Genomic DNA, 21,921 nt, shown 5'->3' on the forward strand with positions numbered 1-21,921 from the left:
CACCTTCTCATGGCCTCTGGGCCTTCGCACCCGGCCCCGGGCTCCAGGGTCTAACTTCTCATCCTGCTGTTCTCTGCTTGTGCCCAGGGAGTCTGAAGGGTCCAGAGGCAGTGTCAACCATCTGCAAGCCCCAAGCTCCCACAGCCAGTAGCAGCTTCACCGACACCTCTGGGGAGCGGAGGGCAGGTAGAAACCTAGATGCCTGGAGCCACCAGTGAGTGGGCAGCCCGCTGTGTTCTACAGTCAAGGGCCAGGAGGAAGTGCAGATCCGAGGCAAGGAGCCAGTGCTCCCCTGGGGCTGGGGAGGAAGCAGCATCTGAAGGTGCTGTCCACTTTCCCCAGCCTAGCCGTCTTTCCGGATACCAGGCCGCTGCCCCACGAGTCTGCCCTCCTGGGCCACTGTACTTACAGAGGCGGGGCAGGGTGCACCTCTGGCCGGGCAGCTCCCACCTCAGTCCCACCCTTGTGGACTCTAATAGGCTCTTCCTGCTTCCTAAGGCCTTGCCTGGTTCCAGCTGTAGCAGCACATGGACAAAGGGAGTGGACCAAGGCTGGACTCTGGTCCCTTTATTGAGCCTGAGAGACCAGTGGATACATACCAACAAAAATAAATTTCTCTCCCGAAGCCTGCCTGCAGGCTGGGGCCCCCAGCGTGTCCCGGCTGGTGCCCATGGCTATCCCCAACCCCAGCAGCACAGGTCTGGCTCCCCAGGAGTGACAGGATGCTGGCTGCTCAATATCTGGAGAGCCTAGGTGGAGCAGGGAGGGAGTCCCCGCGGGCCTCCACCCGCAGCAGGGCAGGCCCCATCAACATCCGTGGTCTGCGCTGCGCTCCTGGGGCTCGCTCAGTCATCGCTCAGGGTGATGACGTCGTATTCGATGCCCTGGTGCTGCAGCTGTTGAATGTGTTCAGGCACCGCCTCCTCTGTGCCAAAGAGGCCCTGGGCTTGGGCCATGGCAGCGTCAGCCACCGCTGCCGGGGAGGGGAGAGGACGGTGACCTGAGGCCCAGGAACGAGGCCTGGCTCCCAGGCCCCCAAGGCCTTCAGGGTCTAGCCCCGTACCTGTGACAGCTGAGTGTGCCGCAGCCTCAAGCTGGGCCTGGGTGACCAACTGCTGGCCTGGGGACACAGGCACGTACTGGATCTGGAGAAGGAAGCTGGTGAGACATGGCCTCAGAGGCCCCCGCCTGGGCCCCTGCTCCTTTGCGTCCCCAAAGGCTCTACCTGGGACTCCTGAAGGAAGGGGGCCCCTTGCTCATACTGGATGTGTGTGATCTGGCCCTCCTGTACCTGGAGAGAGGAAGCCTGCGTAGTGATCACAGGAAGGAGGTGTCGGTGCCTCTCCGCCCCGCTCCCCTGGCCTTGTCCCAGCCTGGCCTACCTGGATGTGATGGCCCTCGGGCACCACCACATATTCCTGGGGAAGGAGCTGCTGCACTCCATCCGGGGAAATGATGTACTGTACCTGAAGGGAGAAGAGGCAGGCGCTGACAGCCCGTCCCCAGGAGCTTCACGAGGAAGGCAGAGCAGGGTGGCCAGGGACACCCACCCCATCAACAATGGCAACTGCAAGGACAGACCCCCAGGGGGGTCATTTACAAAGTATTGTCCCCCCTCCTCCTGGGGGGAGGATGGGCGCCCCAGCCCGGGTGGTCGTCGTCAGCAGCAGCAGCTCACCTCTCCTGGGAGCAGGGCTTGGGGGTGGGGAGGGTGGGGGAGGATGGGCGCCCCAGTCCGGGTGGTCAGCAGTGGCAGCTCACCTGGCTATCAGACGCCACCAGGTGCTGGACCATCTGGCCGTCCGCCGTGGTGATCTCTTGGATATAGGCGGCTTCCTCCTGTCACGGCCAGGCCAGCTCTAGCTTCAGATTTCTGGGTGCCCCCACCCCTGTCCCCAACCTGCCAGCGGGGCCCCCAAACTCAGGCGCTCACCGGATTGCTCACTGTCTGTTCCTGGGCCACGAAGATGTGTTCCTGGCCCAGTGCCTGTTGGAGCCGCTCCGGACCCAGGACCCCGTGACTGGACTGGAAGGCAGCTGGGCAGAGAGGAGGGGGACACTCTCTCAGGGAAACCTGACATGGCCCGGCTCCAGCCCTGGGTCCACCCTGGGGTCCTGCTCACTGTGCAGTGTGGCCAGCGTCTCGTCATCACTGTTGAGGATGATGGTCTGGGTGGGGGGCCGGGCTGGAGGACGTGCAGTGGGCGCCGCCGCCTTCCTCCCGTCAGGGCTGTGGAGCCGCTGGATGTGGAACTTGAGGTGCCCGTTGCGGTTGAAGCTGAAGGGGGAGGATGCAGGCTCAGGGGCGCCCCCCCGCCTCCACAGGCCCGGCAGCCCCCGCAGGCTTCACCCAGCCTCACCGCTGCCCGCAGAGCTGGCACTCAAAGGGCTTCTCGTTGGTGTGGGTCAGCATGTGCCGCCGCAGGTCCTTCTTGTTCTTGGAGGCGAAGCTGCACTGGCTGCACTGGTGGGGCCGCAGGCTCGAGTGCTGTGCCATGTGGGCCTGCGGGCGGGGCGGGGGCAGCGCTGCTCAGGACAGACGGCCCCCGACGCACCAGGCCTGTGCTCATGGTCTGGTGCCACCTGCTGGCTCCACCATGAGGCCACTCAGCCCAGTCCCTGCTCACCCTCGGGTCACCCCTGTGAAACGCACCGGCTCAAAGCGAGGCCTCTGAAGGTCACCCCCAGCCCTGACACTCTAGGTTCTGGCCCCCCTCCCCTCACGGAGCTGTGTGAGGATTCAGCATGCAGTCAGATCTGAGAACTGGTCCTTCTCAGGGGATGGAGTCCCAGGAACCTCCCTGGGATTCTGTGACCTCAGTCTTCTGGACAATTCGTGTCTCCCCAGCTACCTCACGTTACCACACCTCTGCTCCTGCCAACCCAGCTCAGCCATCACCTCCAGGAAGTCCCCCCAGGCACCCCAAGTCCACGTGACTCATTTCCTGTGTGTGGGCACTGCATTCACCCTGGGGACACTGTCAGGTGTTAATCCCAGGCTGGTGTGTCTCCCCACCAGACTGAGCCCCCTGAGAGCTGGGGCCTTGCTGAGTCACCTCTGAGCGCAGTGGGGAACGGAAGATCCGGCCTGGAGGGTGCTCAGTCAAGCTTTGTTACACAGACGGGCCAGCAGAGGAACGGGGCACCTACCCGGACCTCGGGCCACTGGCGAGCACTGAAGGGGCAGTCAGGGCACTTGAAGGCTCCCGGCCCGGCATGGGCCCGTTTGTGACTCTCCATCTCTGCTCGGCCGGTGAAGGCCTCGGCACAGATCTTGCAGGAAAACTTCTTTGATGAGGCAGTAGCTGCAGATGGCGGCGAGGGGGGCACTACCAGGCCCAAAGGTTTGCTGGCTGCAGGAGGTGGGGAGGCAGAGCCCTGAGGGTCCCTTGACTGGTGGGTCCTGGCTGGAGCCGGGGGCTCAGGACCATCTCTGGGCAGCCCCCCATACTGCAGGAGGGGCCACTTGGCACCGGAGGCCAGGGCTTCTGTACTTGGGAAGGAGATGGAGCCGTCTGCAGTCAGCTGTGGAGAGGGGGCGGGGCGTGAGGGAAGAGGGCGGTGAAGAGGGGCGGGGGCTGGGGGAAGGACCGGAAGCAGGGGGCGGGACTGGCCCCCCTCCAGCCTCACCTGGATGTGGTGCAGCTGGGTCCCGTCGGCTGCCATGATGAAGTGCGTGCCAGCTTCTTTCAGGGTGTCACCCACGACCACGGTCTGGGCTGCCTCCCCCGGGGGCTCCTCGCTGTGGGCACAGATGCCAGGAGTGGGAAGCAGAGCTCCAGGGGAGGCTGGCGGGCTACGGGAGCCCCTTCCCCGGGAGAGCCCTCCTTTCACAGTGGACCACAGCCACCACAGGCTGGCCCCAGCTCCTCCCTTTAGCAGCTGGACCTCCGCTGCCTTTTTCACAAGCAGGGACCAAGTGTCCAGTGTCCAGCTTAGCAGTGGTCATCCCCACTCCCTCATGGGCATGGAGTGATGAGATGAAGGGCTCCAGGAATCAAGCCCAAGTCTGCCCAAGCGGGGCAGGAGGAGAGGGTGAGTAGGGGAGGCAGGGCTCCTGACTCCCATCCCGTATGGAATTCAGGGCTTCCTCTGATGGCCCAGGGGTTCAGTGAACATAGAAAACGAACATTTCTACCCCAGACTCGCTCAGCCTAGAAGAACCCAAGTGCAGCGGTGGGGCCTCTGATGTCGCTGAGGAGCCCGAGCGTGTGACGAAGGTCAGAACTGGCCAGACCCCAGGGATCCAGAACCAGGAGCACATGGGCGACAGGCCAGGCTCAGATCCACAGCACATCTGACCTTCAGGGCGCTACTGCACTCCCTAAACACCCCGCCCACAGGAGTGGTTACAGTTGTCAAGGAGTCCATAACTGTCAAGTGCCTGGAATTTCTTAAGCAGCCCTTAGCCCGTGAGGGACACCACACCCCTACAGCCCAGTCGTTTCACATGCATTAGTGTTACCTCCTGCGAACTAGGCATGGGTGGGCGGGGTGCTCCCCTCACCACACCTCTTAATGGCCCCAGGGCTCACCTGTAAGGCGTGCCGGGAGTCGAAGTGCCCTCCTCCACGGTGGGGGCCGAAATGACACTATAGCCAGCCCCGCTGAATGGCCCAGGTGCCAGGGTGATCTGCTGCAGGTCAGGGGGCCCAAGCTGGCTCTCAGCGGCCACGCTGCCTCCTGGGTCTGCCACGTGGAGGGTGACCACCTGGGGAGTGGCGCCTGCTGGGGAGGGCTGCCCCTCAGAGGACGCTAACCCTGTGTCCACGTCCTCTGACTTCACCACGGCCACCTGCAACAGCATGACAGGCAGGGTGGGTGGCAGGAGCTGGCGTTCGAGGTCCTTTCATATCTCCGGGCCTCAAAGCTTGCCCACGCTCCAGCCGGATCCAGTGCTGCTGCTACTCTCGGACATGAGCCCAGCTATGTGTTCCTGGCAACTGGAGAGACTCTAAACAAGGATGGCATAGAGCCTTACGGCCACCTAAGGACACTGGAGAGAGACTTAACAAGGACAGGATAAAGTGTTACTGCCCCCTAGGGCTATTTCAAATCCTGAAAGATGATGCTGTGAAAGTGCTGCACTCAATATGCCAGCAAATTTGGAAAACTCAGCAGTGGCCACAGGACTGGAAAAGGTCACATTTCATTCCAATCCCAAAGAAAGGCAATGGCAAAGAATGCTCAAACTACCGCACAATTGCACTCATCTCACACGCTAGTAAAGTAAAGCTCAAAATTCTCCAAGCCAGGCTTCAGCAATACGTGAACCGTGAACTCCCTGATGTTCAAGCTGGTTTTAGAAAAGGCAGAGGAACCAGAGATCAAATTGCCAACATCCTCTGGATCATGGAAAAAGCAAGAGAGTTCCAGAAAAACATCTATTTCTGCTTTATTGACTATGTCAAAGCCTTTGACTGTGTGGATCACAAGAAACTGTGGAAAATTCGGAAAGAGATGGGAATACCAGACCACCTGACCTGCCCCTTGAGAAACCTGTATGCAGGTCAGTAAGCAACAGTTAGAACTGGACATGGAACAACAGACTGGTTTCAAATAGGAAACGGAGTACATCAAGGCTGTATATTGTCACCCTGCTTATTTAACTTCTATGCAGAGTACATCATGAGAAACGCTGGGCTGGAAGAAGCACAAGCTGGAATCAAGACTGCTGGGAGAAATATCAATCACCTCAGATATGCAGATGACACCACCCTATGGCAGAAAGTGAAGAGAAACTAAAAAGCCTCTTGATGAAAGTGAAAGAGGAGAGTGAAAAGGTTGGCTTAAAGCTCAACATTCAGAAAACGAAGATCATGGCATCTGGTCCTATCACTTCATGGGAAATAGATGGGGAAACAGTGGAAGCAGTGTCAGACTTTATTTTTGGGGGCTCCAAAATCACTGCAGATGGTGATTGCAGCCATGAAATTAAAAGACGCTTACTCCTTGGAAGGAAAGTTATGACCAACCTAGACAGCATATTCAAAAGCAGAGACATTACTTTGCCAACAAAGGTCCGTCTAGTCAAGGCTATGGTTTTTCCAGTGGTCATGTATGGATGTGAGAGTTGGACTGTGAAGAAAGCTGAGTGCTGAAGAATTGATGCTTTTGAACTGTGGTGTTGGAGAAGACTCTTGAGAGTCCCTTGGACTGCAAGGAGATCCAACCAGTCCATCCTAAAGGAGATCAGCCCTGGGTGTTCTTTGGAAGGAATGACGCTAAAGCTGAAACTCCAGTACTTTGGCCACCTCATGCAGAGCTGACTCACTGGAAAAGACCCTGATGCTGGGAGGGACTGGGGGCAGGAGGAAAAGGGGATGACAGAGGATGAGATGGCTGGATGGCATCACGGACTCGATGGACGTGAGTCTGAGTGAACTCCGGGAGTTGGTGATGGACAGGGAGGCCTGGCGTGCTGCGATTCATGGGGTTGCAAAGAGTCGGACACGACTGAGCGACTGGACTCAACTGAACTGAGGGGCACTGGAGAGACTTAACAAGGACAGGATAAAGTGTTACTGCCCCCTAGGGGCCCTGAAGAGACTTTACAAGGACAGGATAGAGCATTACTGACCCCTATGGGCACTGGAGAGACTTAACAAGGACAGGATAAAGTGTTACTGCCCCATAGGGGCATTGGGTAATGTCTCCAGACAGTTCTGATTGTCACAGTTGGGTGGGTGGGGGGGTGGGGTGGGGTGGATACTGGCCCCTAGCTGGTAGAAGCCAAAGAAAGTGAAGTCACTCAGTCGTGTCCGACTCTTTGCAACCCAGTGGACTATAGCCCGCTAGGCTCCTCTGTCCATGGGATTCTCCAGGCAAGAATACTGGAGTGGGTTGCCATTTTCTCCTCCAGGGGATCTTCCCAACCCAGGGATCGAACCCGGGTCTCCTGCATTGCAGGCCAATGCTTTATCCAACATGGAATTATCTAGCCCAAAGCGCCATGGTTAAGAAATCCTGAGGCAGAAGAACAAGCGACAGACCAGTAAGAAAAAACAATCATCAGAGCTCTACCTCACATCTTACTCCAAAGTCTGCTTCAAATGGATTAAAGACTGAAACATAAGAAATAAAACTCAAGATCGATTAGAAGAAAATACAGGTATTTCTGTAATCCTTGGGGTGAGAAGATGTTCCTAATCATGACAGAAGATGTTAAAACTTACAGCAACATGAATCAGAAAATGAGACCAGGAAACAAAGACACCTGGGGCGGGGGTGGGGGGATGGTATTTAACAATGCATATCAGAGATAAAAAGTGGCGTTCCAGTACATACAAAGAGCCCTTGCAAAGTGGTAAGACAACTAATAATTTACAAGCAGGTAAGTGAGAGAAACAAAGTGGTCTATGAACATACAGAAGCTCGATCTCTCTTCTGATCACAAAGTTATCAGTTAAGATCCTGACATACGTGTCTGGGACATGAGGAGACTGATGAAGACGGCCGTGCAGCTCTGGCGAGGCAGTGGGGAAGCATGCTCTAGTGGCAGTCATGTAGTGACACGTGTTTTCATTTTTTAAATTTTTATTTATTTGGCTGCAGCAGGTCTTAGTTGCCACATGTGGGATCCAGTTCCCTGATCAGGGATCAAACCTGGCCCCTGTGCCCTGGAAGCAAGGAGTCTAAGCCACCAGACCACCAGGGAAGTGCTGACACATCATTTTAGAAGGAGTCAGGCTTGGGGTGGGACCCACTGATTCTGTTTCTAGGAGGCTTCTTTTAACCCCACCACTAAAATACATGTTTATGAACACCCGAAAATACATGTTCACGGAAGCACTGCCTTGAGCTCCTGAAAGACTGGAAACCATGCGCAAATAAAGGACTGACATGATAAGCTTCAGAACACCCCCAAGACTGAATGAGGTGGAGACGTCAGGAAGGAGTGGACATGTGTGCGCGGCCAGGCTGCAGAGGGAAGGAGAACTAGGCTGTCCATAAGCACAGATGCCATGACCCTACTGTTTAGAGATCAAAAGGTGTCTGTGTTACCGAGCACCTGGACACAACTCTGCAGAAATGCTTATTAACCTGTTAACAGTGGAAATGAAGGTGAGGGGAGGAAACTTAAAGATGTTAACCCTCTGAATAGAACATTTCTTAACACTCATTTTGGGTTTACAAAAACAAGCATATGTTTTTGTTGTCAGAAGCAAAATGCGTGATACTGGCATGAGAATGGCAAACAGATCAAAAGAGAAGACCTTGTCTAGAAACACAGGGAATCTACTGCATGATAAAGGGGAGGTTTCAAGTGACTGGGGAAGTTAGAGGATTCCATCTACTGCACTGACAACTTTTGGGAAAAAAATAAAGTCAGTCCCCTACCTTTATACATATACCAAAAATAAATTCCAGGTGGAGTAAAGACTTAAGTGTAAAAAACGAGACACTAAGAAGAAAATACCAATGAATGTTTTTATGATCTTGAGGTGAAGAGGCTTTTCTAAGGATGATACCACAAGCAAAAGCTATAAACGCTTGATACACTGAACTATCTAAAAATCTAAAACTTCTCCCTACCCGCAAATGCTACAAACTAAAGCCTATGAAGATTTCCAGGTTCAAAACAGGCCCCCTCGTCCACGGAGCTCTGTCCCCCTGGCAGCATGTTACTGTTCCAAGTTCTTGGAATTGATCATCTCAAACACACAGTTTCCATCCTTCCAAGAGGCTAAGAGACAGGAGGTGCTGACAGACCTTTCCCTGCCTTAGAGAAGCATGGAGAGGTGCGGGGAGGCAGTTGGGCGCAGCGAGAAGTCAAGATGATGAACTTGGGGCGGACGTGCTGGGTTTAAGGTGTGTGAACCCCGTGAGAGGTCAGAGAAAGCTGTGGGAACCTCTGGCCTGTGGGAGGTGGCATGGAGTGAGGGCGCTGGGCTAGCTGGGAAGCTGGTTCAGAGCCCTGAGCACAGTGTGGCGCTTACTGCTCAGCGTGCTGGGTGTCACTGGTGACTCCAGGGTGTGGAGTGGAGACCGTCTGCCCTCCCTGGTCTCCTGGGCCTCCCTGGCATGGCGGCCCCCCTCCCCTGCACCTGCCCACTGGGGTCCAGTGGATCCATCTCCCACTACCTGCGAGCTCCCTGAGGGCAGGGCATGTCTGTTTCACCATGTGCCTCCGCTCCCAGTGTCCAGCGCAGAGCTGACACCCAGGGTGCAGCCAGGCTGGGAAGGAGCTCACCTGCAGGGCTGTGCCACTCAGCTCCCGCTGAGTGCTCATGTTCAGCAGCAGGTCCAAGGCTGTCTGCGTGGCCACAGCTGTCGACTCCGCAGTCCCTGGGTCAGGTGGAACTTGAGCCTTAGGAAGAGCTGGAAAACTGGCACCCAAGCCCCCTCCCCACCAGCTTCTGGCCCCCACCAGCACGAGCCCTGTCCCTGCTCCCACTCTCCTGCAGAACTCACCTGGCTGATAAATGATGGTGGCACCACCCAGGGTGTCGGAACAGAGCAGTGGGGGGGTCTCAGGGGACTGGAAAGGTGCAGCCTCTGAGGGGATCTGCGGGGTGGGAATATAGCCAAGGGTGACAGGGGGCAGCTCAGATTCAAGACACCTCCTGTGTCTTGAAGTGTCAGACACTTCACATCTATTGGGCTTGTTTGATCCTTACTCTCTTCAAGATATTTACCAGCTCCACGTTACAATGAGCTGACTAAGGTTAAGGATCCCCCGGCTAGTGAGGAGAACTGGGGCTTGAACACAAGGCTGGCTGACTCCAGAGCCCCTCTGCTCTGCCAGCACATTGTGCTGGTCCATCTTTAGGGGCTAGGAGGGGGCAGGCAACATACTCAGCCACAAGACTCTCTTTCTCAGCCTGCTTTGCAGCTGGATAAAGTGTGGCCATGTAGCTAAGCAGGAGCTTCTGGTAAAGTTCATGAGGAAGATAAGATGGATAGACGGCAGGCATCCTTTGTCCTCTTCCCCCATCCCTTCCTCCTGCTTCTTGTCTGGGATGGTGAGAAAGCCTGGAGCTCCTGCAGCTATACTGGACCATGAGGCAACCACAAAAATGGGAACCATATGTATAGGAAGATACACTGAGAGAGTGTGGTCCTTGATGACTGACCAGGGAGCTGCCACAGCAGCCCTGGGCTGCTCCCCTTCGGACTCCTTTTGTGTGAGAGAATAAACTGTTACCACGACCTGGCTACTGACACTTCCGTTCTCTATTACTAGCACTGGAAAGCCCACCCCTCCTTGGAGCTTAGGACAGCACCCTTCACCCCCAGGGCTCATTTCATTGTACCCGAGGTGCCGACGAGGACCCTGGGGCTGGGGGAGGCGGCGTCACACAGCCTCGGGGCCCATGTCCCCCAGCCCTTCTACCCACTGCCTGTGCTTACCTCGGGAGGTCCTGGGGAGCCGGCGGGGGGCCCAGGGGCCGTGCTGTGCTGCTGCTTCAGCTCCTCGATCTGCTGCAGGGAGAAGAAGGGGCGGCGGCGGGAGGGGGGCTCCTCAGGGTGGCGCCGCCCCCACTCCTCGAAGCTGCTGGCGTGCCGGCAGCGCACATGCAGCCGCAGGTTCTTCTTGTGCCGCGTGCTGAAGTGGCAGTACTCGCAGGCAAAGGGCTTGGCCCCTGCAGGCACATCAGGAGGCGTCCTTGGAATCGCCCGCCCCCTCGGGGAACCCTTCTGTGACCCCAAGGACCCCCTCCAGCTGACTGACTCCCAGCACCATGCTCCCAAGCGCAGGGAAAGCACGCTCTGTCCTTGCTGGTGGGCAGGACAGAGACCGGCCAGATCTCCCTCTGCACTCACGGCCTTCCTCCGAGCACCCAGTTCAAGGTCACGTGACCACACACCTCTCTCCCGACTTGCTTCCCCACAGGGAGCTGGGAATCTGGCTGAGGGCACCCCTGGCTCCCTTTCTCTAGCCTTCCCTCGTGTGCCTGCCAGAGGGCCAGGCACCAAGAAGAGGCAACTTCTGCCACCCATCTTCTATGGCTTCCTCTGGTGAGGGCAGGGCCTATGTAAGACCTGTCTCGAGTGCCAGGCCCAGAATGGACAGGGCTCAGGGAACAAATGGTTTTATAACAACCATAGGGTTGGCATTCTGATTCTCTCCTTTCACAGCTAAGAAAGGCTCAGAGAGGGCAAAGACCGACCCTGGGTCATACAGAGAAGAGCTGGCTGAGCTGGGATCTGAGCTCAGGTGAGCGACAGTGGGGTGGGGTAGCAATTCCCTTCCACTGAAGAGCTGGGGCTGCCGGGGTTGGGAGGTGGGGGGATGGCTAACAAGACAGAGCCGAGCCTCCACTACGGGGCCCTGCTGTGTTGAGGGGTGGGGCCAGCCGGACCTGTATGCTTGACGGCCACGTGGGATAGCAGGAAGTCCTCTCGGAAGGTGCGATAGGGGCAAAAGCTACACTTGAAGGGCTTGTCACTGACATGGGACAGCTGGTGGTTGAGCAGCGCCTTCTTGTCCTCGCAAACAAACTCGCAGAACTCGCATTTGAACCTGGAGGTGGTTGGAGTGGCGAGAGCTCAGCAGTGGGGCACGGCGGGGCGCTGCAGCCCCGGGGCTCTTCGGGGGTGTACCTGCGGTTGGCGACAGCCTGGATGTGCGTGAGCAGGTGCATCTTGAAGGTGTAGCGCTTCTTAAAGGACTTTCCACACTGCAGGGGGTGGGGTGGGTTAGATGAGGGAGCCGCCCCCAGCAGGCCCCCTCAAGCCCCAGCCCTGCACTCAGCCCCACCCACCTTGTCGCACATGTGGGGCTTCTCGGTGCTGTGTGTCTTCATGTGCTGAGTGAGTCTCTTTTGCATGGGGTAGACACGGCCACACACGGGGCAGGGGAAGGAGCTCAGCTTTGGGGTCTGGGAAAGGGCAGAAGGGGCCGGGTGGACACAGAAGGCAAGCAGGGAGGGTGAGCCCATGCCTGAGCCTCCCGCCCCCGCCCCTCCACCCCGCGGGCAGCCCGCAAGCAGGCGCCCTTCCCAGGCCCGAGCCCCTGACTCACCGGGTCTGGCCTCTTTTTCCTAGGGGAGAAAGATGCAGGAGTCAGACCATCACGTGCCCAAGCCCACCCCAGACCCTCTCCCATCGACAGGACCCAGTCTCAGCCCTGACCCTAGCCCCCTTCTGTGAGAAGGGCATCCCCCACTGGAGCTCACTGGAGAAAATGTGAAGAGGCATGCGGTAAGTAAGTTCAACTTAACTTTAGGAACAAGCCATTCTCTCTCTGTCACAAAACACATTTGTGTTTTAAAGACTGAGAAATTATGCAGCGATAGAGAGCTGCCGAACCAAGTGCTTGTTCAACCTGGTATCCCTAATCTCATGCGGACAAAGGACTCCTCCTTCCTTTTTATTTGTATTTTTAAAGAAAAACCTCTAAGAGGGAATCCCCTGATGGTCCAATGGTTAGGGCTCGACACTTCCACTGCTGGGGCCTGGGTTCAATCCCTGGTCAGAGAACTAAGAACTTGCAAGTCATGCCAAAGAGAAAGAAAGAAAAAGGTGTAACAGAGAACTGGCTTTAGATCCTTTTCCAAGCCCCTTTAGGTACACGATTTCCTTTAACCACCTCGACAGTGACAGTCCCCAATTTACAAAGCTTGAAGCAGGAAAGAGACCGAATAAGAGACCTCTAGGCGCCCCCGCGGCCCTGCTCTGAGCCAAGTGATCTGGGATGAACTGTCTGTTGTTCCCATGTCTGTCATGTGCTGCGAAGGGGCTGACCCAGAGCAGGGGCTCAGTATGCGGGAACTGGGGTCACCCCGGGCCTCTGCCTCCCCAGCCCTACTGACCGATCCCGGCTGTGCACAGCCGCGTGCCGGATGACGTCCTTCCGGTAGACGCTGGTGTAGCTGCATTTGTCACACTTGTAGGGCTTACTGCCCACGTGGTTGAACATGTGCTCCTGGGAGACAGGCAGAAGGATAGGGCTGGGACATAACCTGCCTTCCCGCCCACCTGCCCTGTGCCTACAGCCTTAGAGTTGTCCCTCCCCACTGCACCTCGGAACAATCCCTGCTCCCCACCCTTCCTGTCGAGGTCCAAAGAACAACCTCTAGGCCCAGTCTGAGGGAGGAAGCACCGTGTGTGCAGAAAGCACAGAACTCGGGCCCTCGGAGCTCGAGGTATTCCCAGCCCCGACGATGCCCAGTTCCACTCTGGCCAAGCCAAGCTGTAGCTTCCTGGGGCAGTAAAATGGGACCTTTTGAGTCTCCTGGTGGCGCAGTGGAATAAGAATCTGCCTGCCAATGCAGGGGACACACGTTCAGTGCCTGGCCCAGGAAGGTTCCACATGCTGTAGAGCAACTAAGCCTGTGTGCTGTACCTATGAAGCCTGATGCCTAGAGCCTGGGCCCCGCAATGAGGAGTATACCCCGCTCACAGCAACCAGAGAAAGCCTGCACAGAGCAACACAGACTCAGTGCAACCAAAAATAATGATAATTAAAAAATGGGATTCTTAACACTTAAGACCTCACTGGGCTACATGAGGATGACATCAGAGCATCTACAAGGTACAAGGCAGGCTCGAGCTGCTGCAGGCCCACAGGCACCTCTGGGCAGATGGTGAAAAGGACCTGCTGGAGACTGTAACACAGTGAAGGCGATTAAAGCAGTGTTCCGGCCACCTGCCAGGTGTGCTGGTGGTTAGGCACGTCTAAGACATAATGTGACTCTGCAGCGTGCAGCCTGCAAAAGGACACGCTCGGCCTGGAGACGGGGCAGGAAGGGGCCGGTGACCGCCACTCCCCTGCGGGGCCTTCTCCCAGCCAGCGTCCCTTCCTGCCCCGGTCCCCCCGCCACACCTTGAGTGAGGACCAGCGACGGGAGCGGTAGCTGCACTGCAGGCACTTGAAGAGCTGGGGGTTGCCGGCCTCATGGGAGTTGACGTGGAAGCGCAGATCCTCGTGGGACAGGAAGCGGGAGCCGCAGATGCGGCACAGGAAAGGCCGCAGGAGCGGTTTGGGTGACTTGTAATAGTACCTGCTAGGACAACGTTGGAGGAGGTCTGGAATGGCCGGGCTGCCACCCCCCACCCTCAGCCCTCATCTCGGCGCCCTTACTTGCGGTATTTCTTGCCAAGGAAGCGCCTGGAGGGCCGACCACGACGGCGGGGCAGGGCGTCAGCCTCATCCTGGTAGGACGAAGCTGCGTTCCTTGCATCTGACTGGCTCACACTGGGTTCCACGTGGGCCCGGTTGGCCTTGCCCAGGGCCACCAGGCGTCCCCGCCCTGAGGAGCTGGGTGCCTCGGGGTCTTGTGGCTCCAGAGGGCTCTGTCCACTTTGTGAACTCACTAAAGGCTCTCCTTCCACACCTGCCACAGACACACCAGGACAGATGTGGACAGGTGTGTCAGAGCCAGTCAAGATACACCCCCACACACACCGTCACAGACCACTGATGGGCACAGCAGGCTGTGGGACAGATGCAGGCAGCCGTGATTAGACAGCATCCCCTCCTGCAGCTGTCAGCACCGCACGCCTTACACGGGACAATCTGGAGCAGCACTGGGAAAGCCAGGACCTCCCGGCCAGAAGACCTGCCTGTAGGCTGAACTCGGTCACCAATCTGCTGTGTGTCCTCAGGCAAAGCCCCGCCCCTCTCTGAGTCTCCTTTTCCCCCATCTGTCAAAGGGAAGTAACTGTTGCTCTTGTGACCTCACAGGGACATTCTAAGATCTGGGAAGCAACAGCAACACTTAATCACTGGTTTTCCCGGGGGAGGCTGGGAGGCTGAACAGCAGATGGGAGGGAGGGAGGAGACATCACGGCACAGTTGCAAAGCCTCTGTCATCAAAACATCAGAATACACTGCCTATTCAAAAACACTATTTCACTGTAATGTTTTAAAAATTCAAAACATATTTTTAAAAAAATCCAAAATATTTTACAGGAAATGCTGGTAACATCTTGTTTCTAACAGGATATTCAGGTGTATTCACTTGTGGAAATTCACTGACCTGGGTAAAGAATCTGGCAGCCAGTGCAAGGCACACAGGCTCGATCCCCGATCTCGGAAGATCCCACGTGCTGTGGAACAGCTAAACCCTGCGCCAACTACTAAGCCTATCCTCTAGAGCCTGGGAGCCACGATGACTGAGCCTGCGTGCGGCAAGTACTGAAGCCCGTGAGCCCTTAGAGCCTGTGCTCCTCAATAAGAGAAGCCACGGCAATGAGAAGGCCGCGCATCACAACTGGAGAAAAGCCCTCGAAGCAACGAAGACTCAGCACAGCCAAAAATAAACACACACAGAAAATTTTTAAAAAATTCACTGAGCTGTGCAGTTAGCATACATGTGCCTTCCTGAACATATACCTCAGTAAAAAGTTACTTTACAAAGACGGCTAGGGACTTCCCTGGCGGTACACAGGTTAAGACATGGTGCTTCCAATGCCAGGGGTGTGGGTTTGATCCCTGGTTGGGGAACTAAGGTCTCACATGCCATGAGGTGTAGCCAAAAATGAAAAGAAAAAAAGAACACTAAAAAAATATAACCACTCCTCCACACACACAACTGCATGTACAAAGACCACTACCTTGTATTTCTGGCATGTCTATTTAAGCTTTAAAACAATCCTAAGCAGCAGGTACCATCACCTCATTCACAATATGGAAAGGAGAGATTCAAGAGGCAAAGCGACCCACTGCAGGTCACATAGCTGGTAGGAGGCAGAGCTGGCATTCTGTCCATGGCAGTCTCCCCCGTCCCAAGCCTGTCATGCTCCAAATCCGTGCTCCTCTGACATCGTCTCAGACCTCAGACTTATTCTTGTTTTAATAATAATTAGCTCAGTTGTAAATATTCCAACTTCCATGCTGTGACAGCTTCTCACCGAAAAGCCTTATCGGACAGCTCATGTATCTTAACCCTCGAGCTTGGCAGGGCAGGGCTTTCCCCATCACCAGGAGGCTGGCAGGTCATCCCAGTGGGTCTGAGACTTGCTGTTTTGCACAGCACACTCCGTCCCCAGGCTCCACGGAAGCAAGCAGGGAACGAGGCCACCCCTGGGCCCCACCCGCACCCCTAGGCCCCACTCTCACCATCTGGGAGATCCAAGGTCTCCAGGTGAGGCAGCTTCCGGGGCCGGCCAGGTCTCCTGCGGGGTCTCAGGGTACTGGGGGTGGGGCGCTGGGGCCGCAGCTGCCGGCCCCGGGGCTCGTCATCTGCAGGGTTATAGTCACTGTCTTCTGTGGGGAAAACAAGAGAAGGAGGGCCGCAGCCTTGACCTTTCAGCCCTGACCCCTTGTCAGCCTCCCTGGAAAGAGGTCCACTTCCCCATCCCTGCCTGCTCCTCCTTCCAAACCCACCAGTGATGCCGCCTCTAGGAAGCCCTCCTGATGTTCCCCTAGCTGACTGTCAGTACTCGTCTTTGAGGCCCTGCAGTCCTTTCTCTGGACCATTCTTAACACCTACCATTAGCTCATATGTACCTTAATGTAATTCAGAAAAAAAGTGCCCCTTCCTCAATACACTTTATAGTCATTGTTTAGAGAAAAAGTGTCTAGTCATTCAAGCCTACAAAGTATGACTATGCTGCCGATTAAAGGAGCTGCTCGCTGTGACTCTTGAGCATTCAAAATGTACCTAGTCTAAACTGAGGCATAAACTGAAGTATAATTAAGTATAAAATACACATCAGATTTCCAAAAATTACAATAAGAAAAAGTAAAAATAATTTACTAATAATTTTTTATAATGATTGCATACTGAAATTAGATTTTAGACATAATAGGTAAATAAAATATATGACTGATTTAAATTAATCTTTTTACTTTAATACAGCTACTAAAAAAGTACACACGTGGCTCACATTCTGCTTCTGCTGGACAAATGGGACGTGACCCTTGGACATAGTGCTGTTTCTCAGTGCACAGTCTGGATAACTGCACATGAAGCTCCTGGTCCCAAAGCCCCAACTCCTCTAATCTTATGCTGGAGGCGCTCCTGGCTGCGCCTGTGCCAATTCCTCTTCCCTGGCCCTTCATGTGGGCCAGAGGGAGCTCAGTATATGCAGATGTGGGAGGGCAGCAGGTCTGGGAGCCTACCCTCCAGGTCATCGATGGCACCAGCATCTATGATGTCGTCGTCGTCTTCCTCCTCTGGACCCTCTTCCTCCTGGGGCTGGGCCGAGCTGCCCGACTTGCGCGGACGCCCCTTCTTACCAGCTGCTGCTGCTGGGGGTGGGGGAGCAGGGTACAACAAGCTTGTCAAGTCTGACTCTTGGCACCCCATGTGTGGGCGGGCAGGCCAGCTGCTATCAACGCACCCGGGCGGAAGTGCCGCTCCCGCATGTGGCGCAGCAGCGTGGCCTTGGTGCTGCTCCGGTACTGGCACATCTTGCACTTGAACTGCTGCACCACCACCACCTCCATCATGGCCTCCAGGCTCTGCAAGTCTGGCTCCTCGGCGCCAGAACCCAGGGGTGGCTGCGCCGGGGAGCTGGGCCCACCTTGCGCGTCCTCTGGTGGCTCCAGGCACGTGGACGTGGATGTGGGGCCATCGGCCAGGGCCTCGATGGCTGCCAGGCTATGGGCCAGGGTGGAACTGGACATCGGTGACGCCATGGGGGCGCCTGGCGGGGGTGGTGAAGGAATCAGAGGGAAGTGGAGAGGGAGACTGGCCATGAGCTACTGCTGCCCCTCCCAGGCAAGCCCAGGGGTCCTAGAGCCCACGCCCACCATGGTGACCATGGGGAAGCCGAGAGGCCAGGGGCAGCGGATAACCTGCCAAGATCACACAGCGAGGGCAACAGAGCCTTCCTGTCCTACCCCCACCCACGGCAGGGCTCCTTGGGCCTGGTGCTGGGCTCTTACCATCGTCTGGTCCCTGCAGGATCAGGTACCGTGTGGCCTCGGCCCCGCTGCCCTCCGCACTGGTCACGGTGATGCAGCCTAGGCAGAGACAGGAGGGGCAGATGCCCAGTTGATAAGGACAACCGTCATGCCAACACTCACTCCGATTCACCCATGCGACTGTGAAATCGGCTGCCCCGTGACCCACCTCCCGTCCAGGGCAGGGCTGTTGGGACGTCTGGGATGTGTGACATGCTGGCCCTGCAGCCAGTCCACAGCTGTCCGCCTTTTAACCACTGCACCTGGAAGGTCTCCCTCTTTTCCTCCCCAGTCTTCTCTAAGGTTAAGGCCCAGCTGCTGCACCACTTTCTTAGGACTGGCTTTCGAGACCACCTCAGGGCCTTTCCAAGTGCTACGACCCTTACACAGATCCCTGATAGTAGAAAGCAGTTTGGCAAATCATGAGCACCAGCTTCGGAGTCAGACTGAGCTTATGGCCCAACACTTGCTGATGACAGCGGCTGTGTTGGCTTACATCCTCTGTGCCTCGGTTTCCTCATCTAGACTGTGAGAACAGTAGCAGCATGTACTGTTCAGGGTTACCAAGAGGCTCAATGACCTACTGCTGCAGGTAGAGTGTTTAGAACAGACTCCAGTGCAAAGTCAGGTATTCTGTGCTGAATCGCTCAGCTGTGTCTGACTCTTTGCGACCCCATGGACTAGAGCCCACCAGGCTCCTCTGTCCATGGGATTCTCCAGGCAAGAATACTGGAGTGGGTAGCCATGCCTTTCTCCAGGGGATCTTCCTGACCTAGGGATCAAACTCGGGTCTCCTGCACTGCAGGAGGACTCTCTACCATCTGAGCCACCAGGAAAGCCCCAAAGTCAGGTAAATCCTCATGTCATTTAGTACTATGAGATGGGGTTACTGCCTCCACGTTACAGCCTCAGAGTGATAAAGTTATCTGCCTGAGTCTGCACAGCTGGTTCTGTAGGGAAACCCTGGAGGGGCAACTCGCCCACCAGGGCCTGACTCACTCCGGATGAGGTCGGGCCCGATGGTGGACTCGATGATCTTGTCAATGGCCGAGCCCAGGTCCGAGGAAGAAGCCGTACAGTCGGACACCAGCATGGTGGGGTCTGGCAGTGCACTGGAGTGCACCAGGGCTGGGGGGCCGCCCGTCACCCCTGCCACTGGCCCGCGGGAAACAGAAGATGAGTCAGGGAGGTAGCCATGGGGTAGGGGGTCTGTGCTGGAGCTGCTCTCAGACACCTCCTCCTGGGGGTCAGGAAACAGGGAGAGAGGAAGCTTAGGAGCCAGGGATGGGGCTCCTTAGGGGCCCAAGAATATGGAGAGTGGAGCCACCCAACACCCTCATCCACACAGAAGACCAGTGGGAGAAGCCCTCTAGTCACGGAGCCTCCCCAAAACCAAGCCCCAGGGTCCCTGGGTCTGATCAGGTATAATGCCCCACGTCTCCTGCCCCCACACAATAGTCAGGTGAAGCTGGTTTCACCATGCTGTCAATGAGCTGTTCCCTCTGCCTTCAAACGCTTCATAGCATCACACCACGGCTAATTCCTACTCAGACACTCAGCTGGTACCTCTCCTGGGAAGCTGATCCTGATCCCCAAGGCCAAGTTAGGACCCCTCTATCCTCAGCATTTTAGTTGCCTGTGTCCCCCCATCACTTGATGGTTCACTCTGCGGTATTACGGCTCCCAAGTCAGATTTCATTAGGGCCAGAACCACTTCTCTCTTGTCTCTTGCTATAACCCCAGGGTCGAGCACAAACTGGGCACATGCCAAGTCCATCTCTGCTGAGCCAGTGAAACCCCTGGAGCCCCAAAGTGGAGGCTGTTGTTGTGCACCTCTATGATGTGATGTCCTGAAAATGATCACTATCTGACAAATAATGACAATGGTGAGGGTGTGGATATTTACTGTTTATCACGTGTTGAGCCCCGTGTTAACTGCTTTGCATATATTCATTTAACTCTCAGAAAAAAAAAAAAAAAACTTTCTGAGGCAGACATTTATTATTCCCACTTTACACATGAGAAAACTGACAGCTAAAGCCTGGGGAGCTTATCTAAGACCACAGAGCTAGGAGGTGGCAGAGCCATGAGACTATGTTGTAAAGCGTTTCCAAGAAAATATCTGGTGGCAGCTCACAACGGAGCACCCTCAGGAATAGGTATTTCTGCTCCATTTTACAGACAGAAGACTGAGGCTCCAGGAGATCTCCCAGTGAATCAGCAGAAGAGCCAAGATGTGAACCAGGGCAACAGTGGAAAGCGCAGCCCACACACAGCCTAGACTTGAATCTTGACTCTGTGCCCGTTTGCTTCTCTGTAAGATGTGGAAAGAGCGGTATGTGCCTTACAAGGTACGAGATTTAAATGAGAAAACCCATGCTAGGGGCCTGGCATGGGGCCTGGGTCACAGTAAACCATAAACAAATTATTAGCTACAAGCAAGCCTGCTGGCTGCTTCCCCGACTGCCAAGCACTGCTGCCTGCGGTCGCTGCCTCCACCCAAGCGCGGTCCATACCAGCGAGCTGCTGCCGCGGTCCGAGCTCTGCCCCACGCCGGAATCGTCGGCCTCCGCTGGCCCCGGGGCGGCCGCGGCGTCGCTGCTGTCGGCCGACACGGCTTCCGAGGTGCCCACACCCAACCCGCTCTCCGAGGGCTCCTCGGGCCGGCCAGGCCTAGGGGCCGCGTCGCTACTGCTCTCCACCTCGTTTTCCTCCATCGGCTCGCGGGGCTGCCTGAGTGGGGGGCCCAAGGTCCGGGGCCTTCACTCTGTGGGAGGAGGTGATCGGGTCTAGAACCGGTGGGCCTCATTCCCGGTCCCCGCGGCCCACTCAGCTGCGCCCATGTGCCCATTTCGCAGATGCAAACACTGAGTCGCCGACCGGGCGGGGCCTTCTAGGGTACGGCGACGGGTTGCTTCGGAAAAACAGGACCAGGAAGCCTTGCCTCCCAGGATCCGGCCCTTCCGTCATCCTTGGGAGGGTGGTCAGTGGCGGGGAATCTTGACCCTTTTCTCCTCCCCTCCCCGATTCCCGCAGAGTGGTTCCCTCTACGGGCCCCGTGTGGCCTCAGTGGTTCAGCCCTCCGGACCCCCGAGTCCCCCCGGGTGGAAGGTCGGTGGTACCGCCCGCAGGCCCCCTGGGTCAGCGGCTTGCTCCCCCCTCCCCTGGCGCCCGTGCGGAGGGGGCTGACAGAGACGGTCCCGGGGCCTGGCGACTAGGGGCTGTCCCCGGCGCTGCCTGCGCTCCAGGCCCGACGCCATCTTGTGGCGGCGCCGGGTTTCCGCTCAGGCAAGTGCGAGAGCGACTAAAGGGCCTGGGACCCCGGGGCCCTGTTCGGACAGCCCCGCCGGCCCGGGACCTCGCCGCCGGGTCTCCCCGCAGTGTGGCCCCACTTCCTGGCAGGGTGCGGTGTGGCGACCTGACTCTCACCGAAGCTCACCTGACGCTTTCGTAGCGGTGTTCCTCTCCGACTCCGGCATCGACGAGGTCGCCATCCTCTTCCCCCCCGCGGCGGAGGGACCCATCGGCCTTCCGGAGGCCGGGACTACTTCCTGCGCCGGTCCGGAGAAAGACAGGCTTCCAATGTGCTGGAACGTAGCCTCGAGGCCTGAAAATCATAATATAGTCGTAAGAGAATCTGAGATTTTATATGTCGCTTAGTATGAGTGGAAGAATCCGCTATGGTTAGGGGCTACTTTATCTCAGGGCGGAGGAACACAGAGGAGTGTCTATGTGACGTCACTGCTGGGCCCCTTCCCTGGGCCGCAGGCCGTGGCGCGGCTGAGTCTGGCCCCACTTCCGGAGGCGTGGCTCCTGGTGGCCTGGCCGCGCCCTTCCCGGAACAGCTCAGAAAAACGTGAAACGGAGTGTTTGGTTGGTGAGAGAGAAATAAATGTTATCGGTCTTTTCGCCTGCCTTTTAAGCGGTTACTTTACGCTTTTCTTCGAACCTAATCAGATCCTTCCCGATTAGGTTTGACGTGTCCTGGGAAGAGGGAAGCATATAATCCTTGTTTTACAGATGGGGAAACTGAGGCCCTGAGATGGGAGGTGGCTGGTCCAACCTCAGGTCGAGTAGAGGGGGCACTTGGGATGCAAGTCCCGATTGCTGGAGTTGGGGAA

General features: G+C 56.6%; 1 protein-coding gene across 4 annotated transcripts; it reads right to left on the reverse strand.

Moving 5' to 3' along the window:
- Positions 542-21,707, reverse strand: ZNF335 (zinc finger protein 335). 4 transcript variants are annotated; one of them, XM_018057943.1, is made up of 28 exons: positions 21,240-21,707; positions 20,317-20,567; positions 18,800-19,040; positions 17,783-17,860; positions 17,236-17,541; positions 17,015-17,143; positions 16,010-16,156; positions 14,030-14,282; positions 13,772-13,952; positions 12,759-12,871; positions 11,969-11,987; positions 11,709-11,825; positions 11,548-11,624; positions 11,307-11,467; positions 10,354-10,586; positions 9,415-9,508; positions 9,194-9,288; positions 4,536-4,795; positions 3,631-3,742; positions 3,151-3,525; positions 2,361-2,503; positions 2,124-2,278; positions 1,934-2,037; positions 1,762-1,839; positions 1,383-1,466; positions 1,226-1,291; positions 1,064-1,145; positions 542-973 (listed from the first exon to the last, which is right to left on the reverse strand). In XM_018057943.1, exons 2-28 carry the CDS (start codon positions 20,515-20,517, stop codon positions 846-848), a joined length of 4,032 nt encoding a protein of 1,343 aa, XP_017913432.1. In that variant the 5' UTR covers positions 20,518-20,567; positions 21,240-21,707; the 3' UTR covers positions 542-845. The 4 variants fall into 4 exon arrangements, with proteins under 4 accessions (XP_017913432.1, XP_017913434.1, XP_017913433.1 ...); XM_018057945.1 differs by lacking the exon at positions 21,240-21,707 and having other exon boundaries at positions 17,015-17,140; positions 20,317-20,967; XM_018057944.1 differs by lacking the exon at positions 21,240-21,707 and having other exon boundaries at positions 13,772-13,949; positions 20,317-20,967.

The sequence above is a fragment of the Capra hircus genome, chromosome 13 (assembly GCF_001704415.2).
Source record: "Capra hircus breed San Clemente chromosome 13, ASM170441v1, whole genome shotgun sequence".
Classification (NCBI taxonomy): Eukaryota; Metazoa; Chordata; class Mammalia; order Artiodactyla; family Bovidae; genus Capra; species Capra hircus.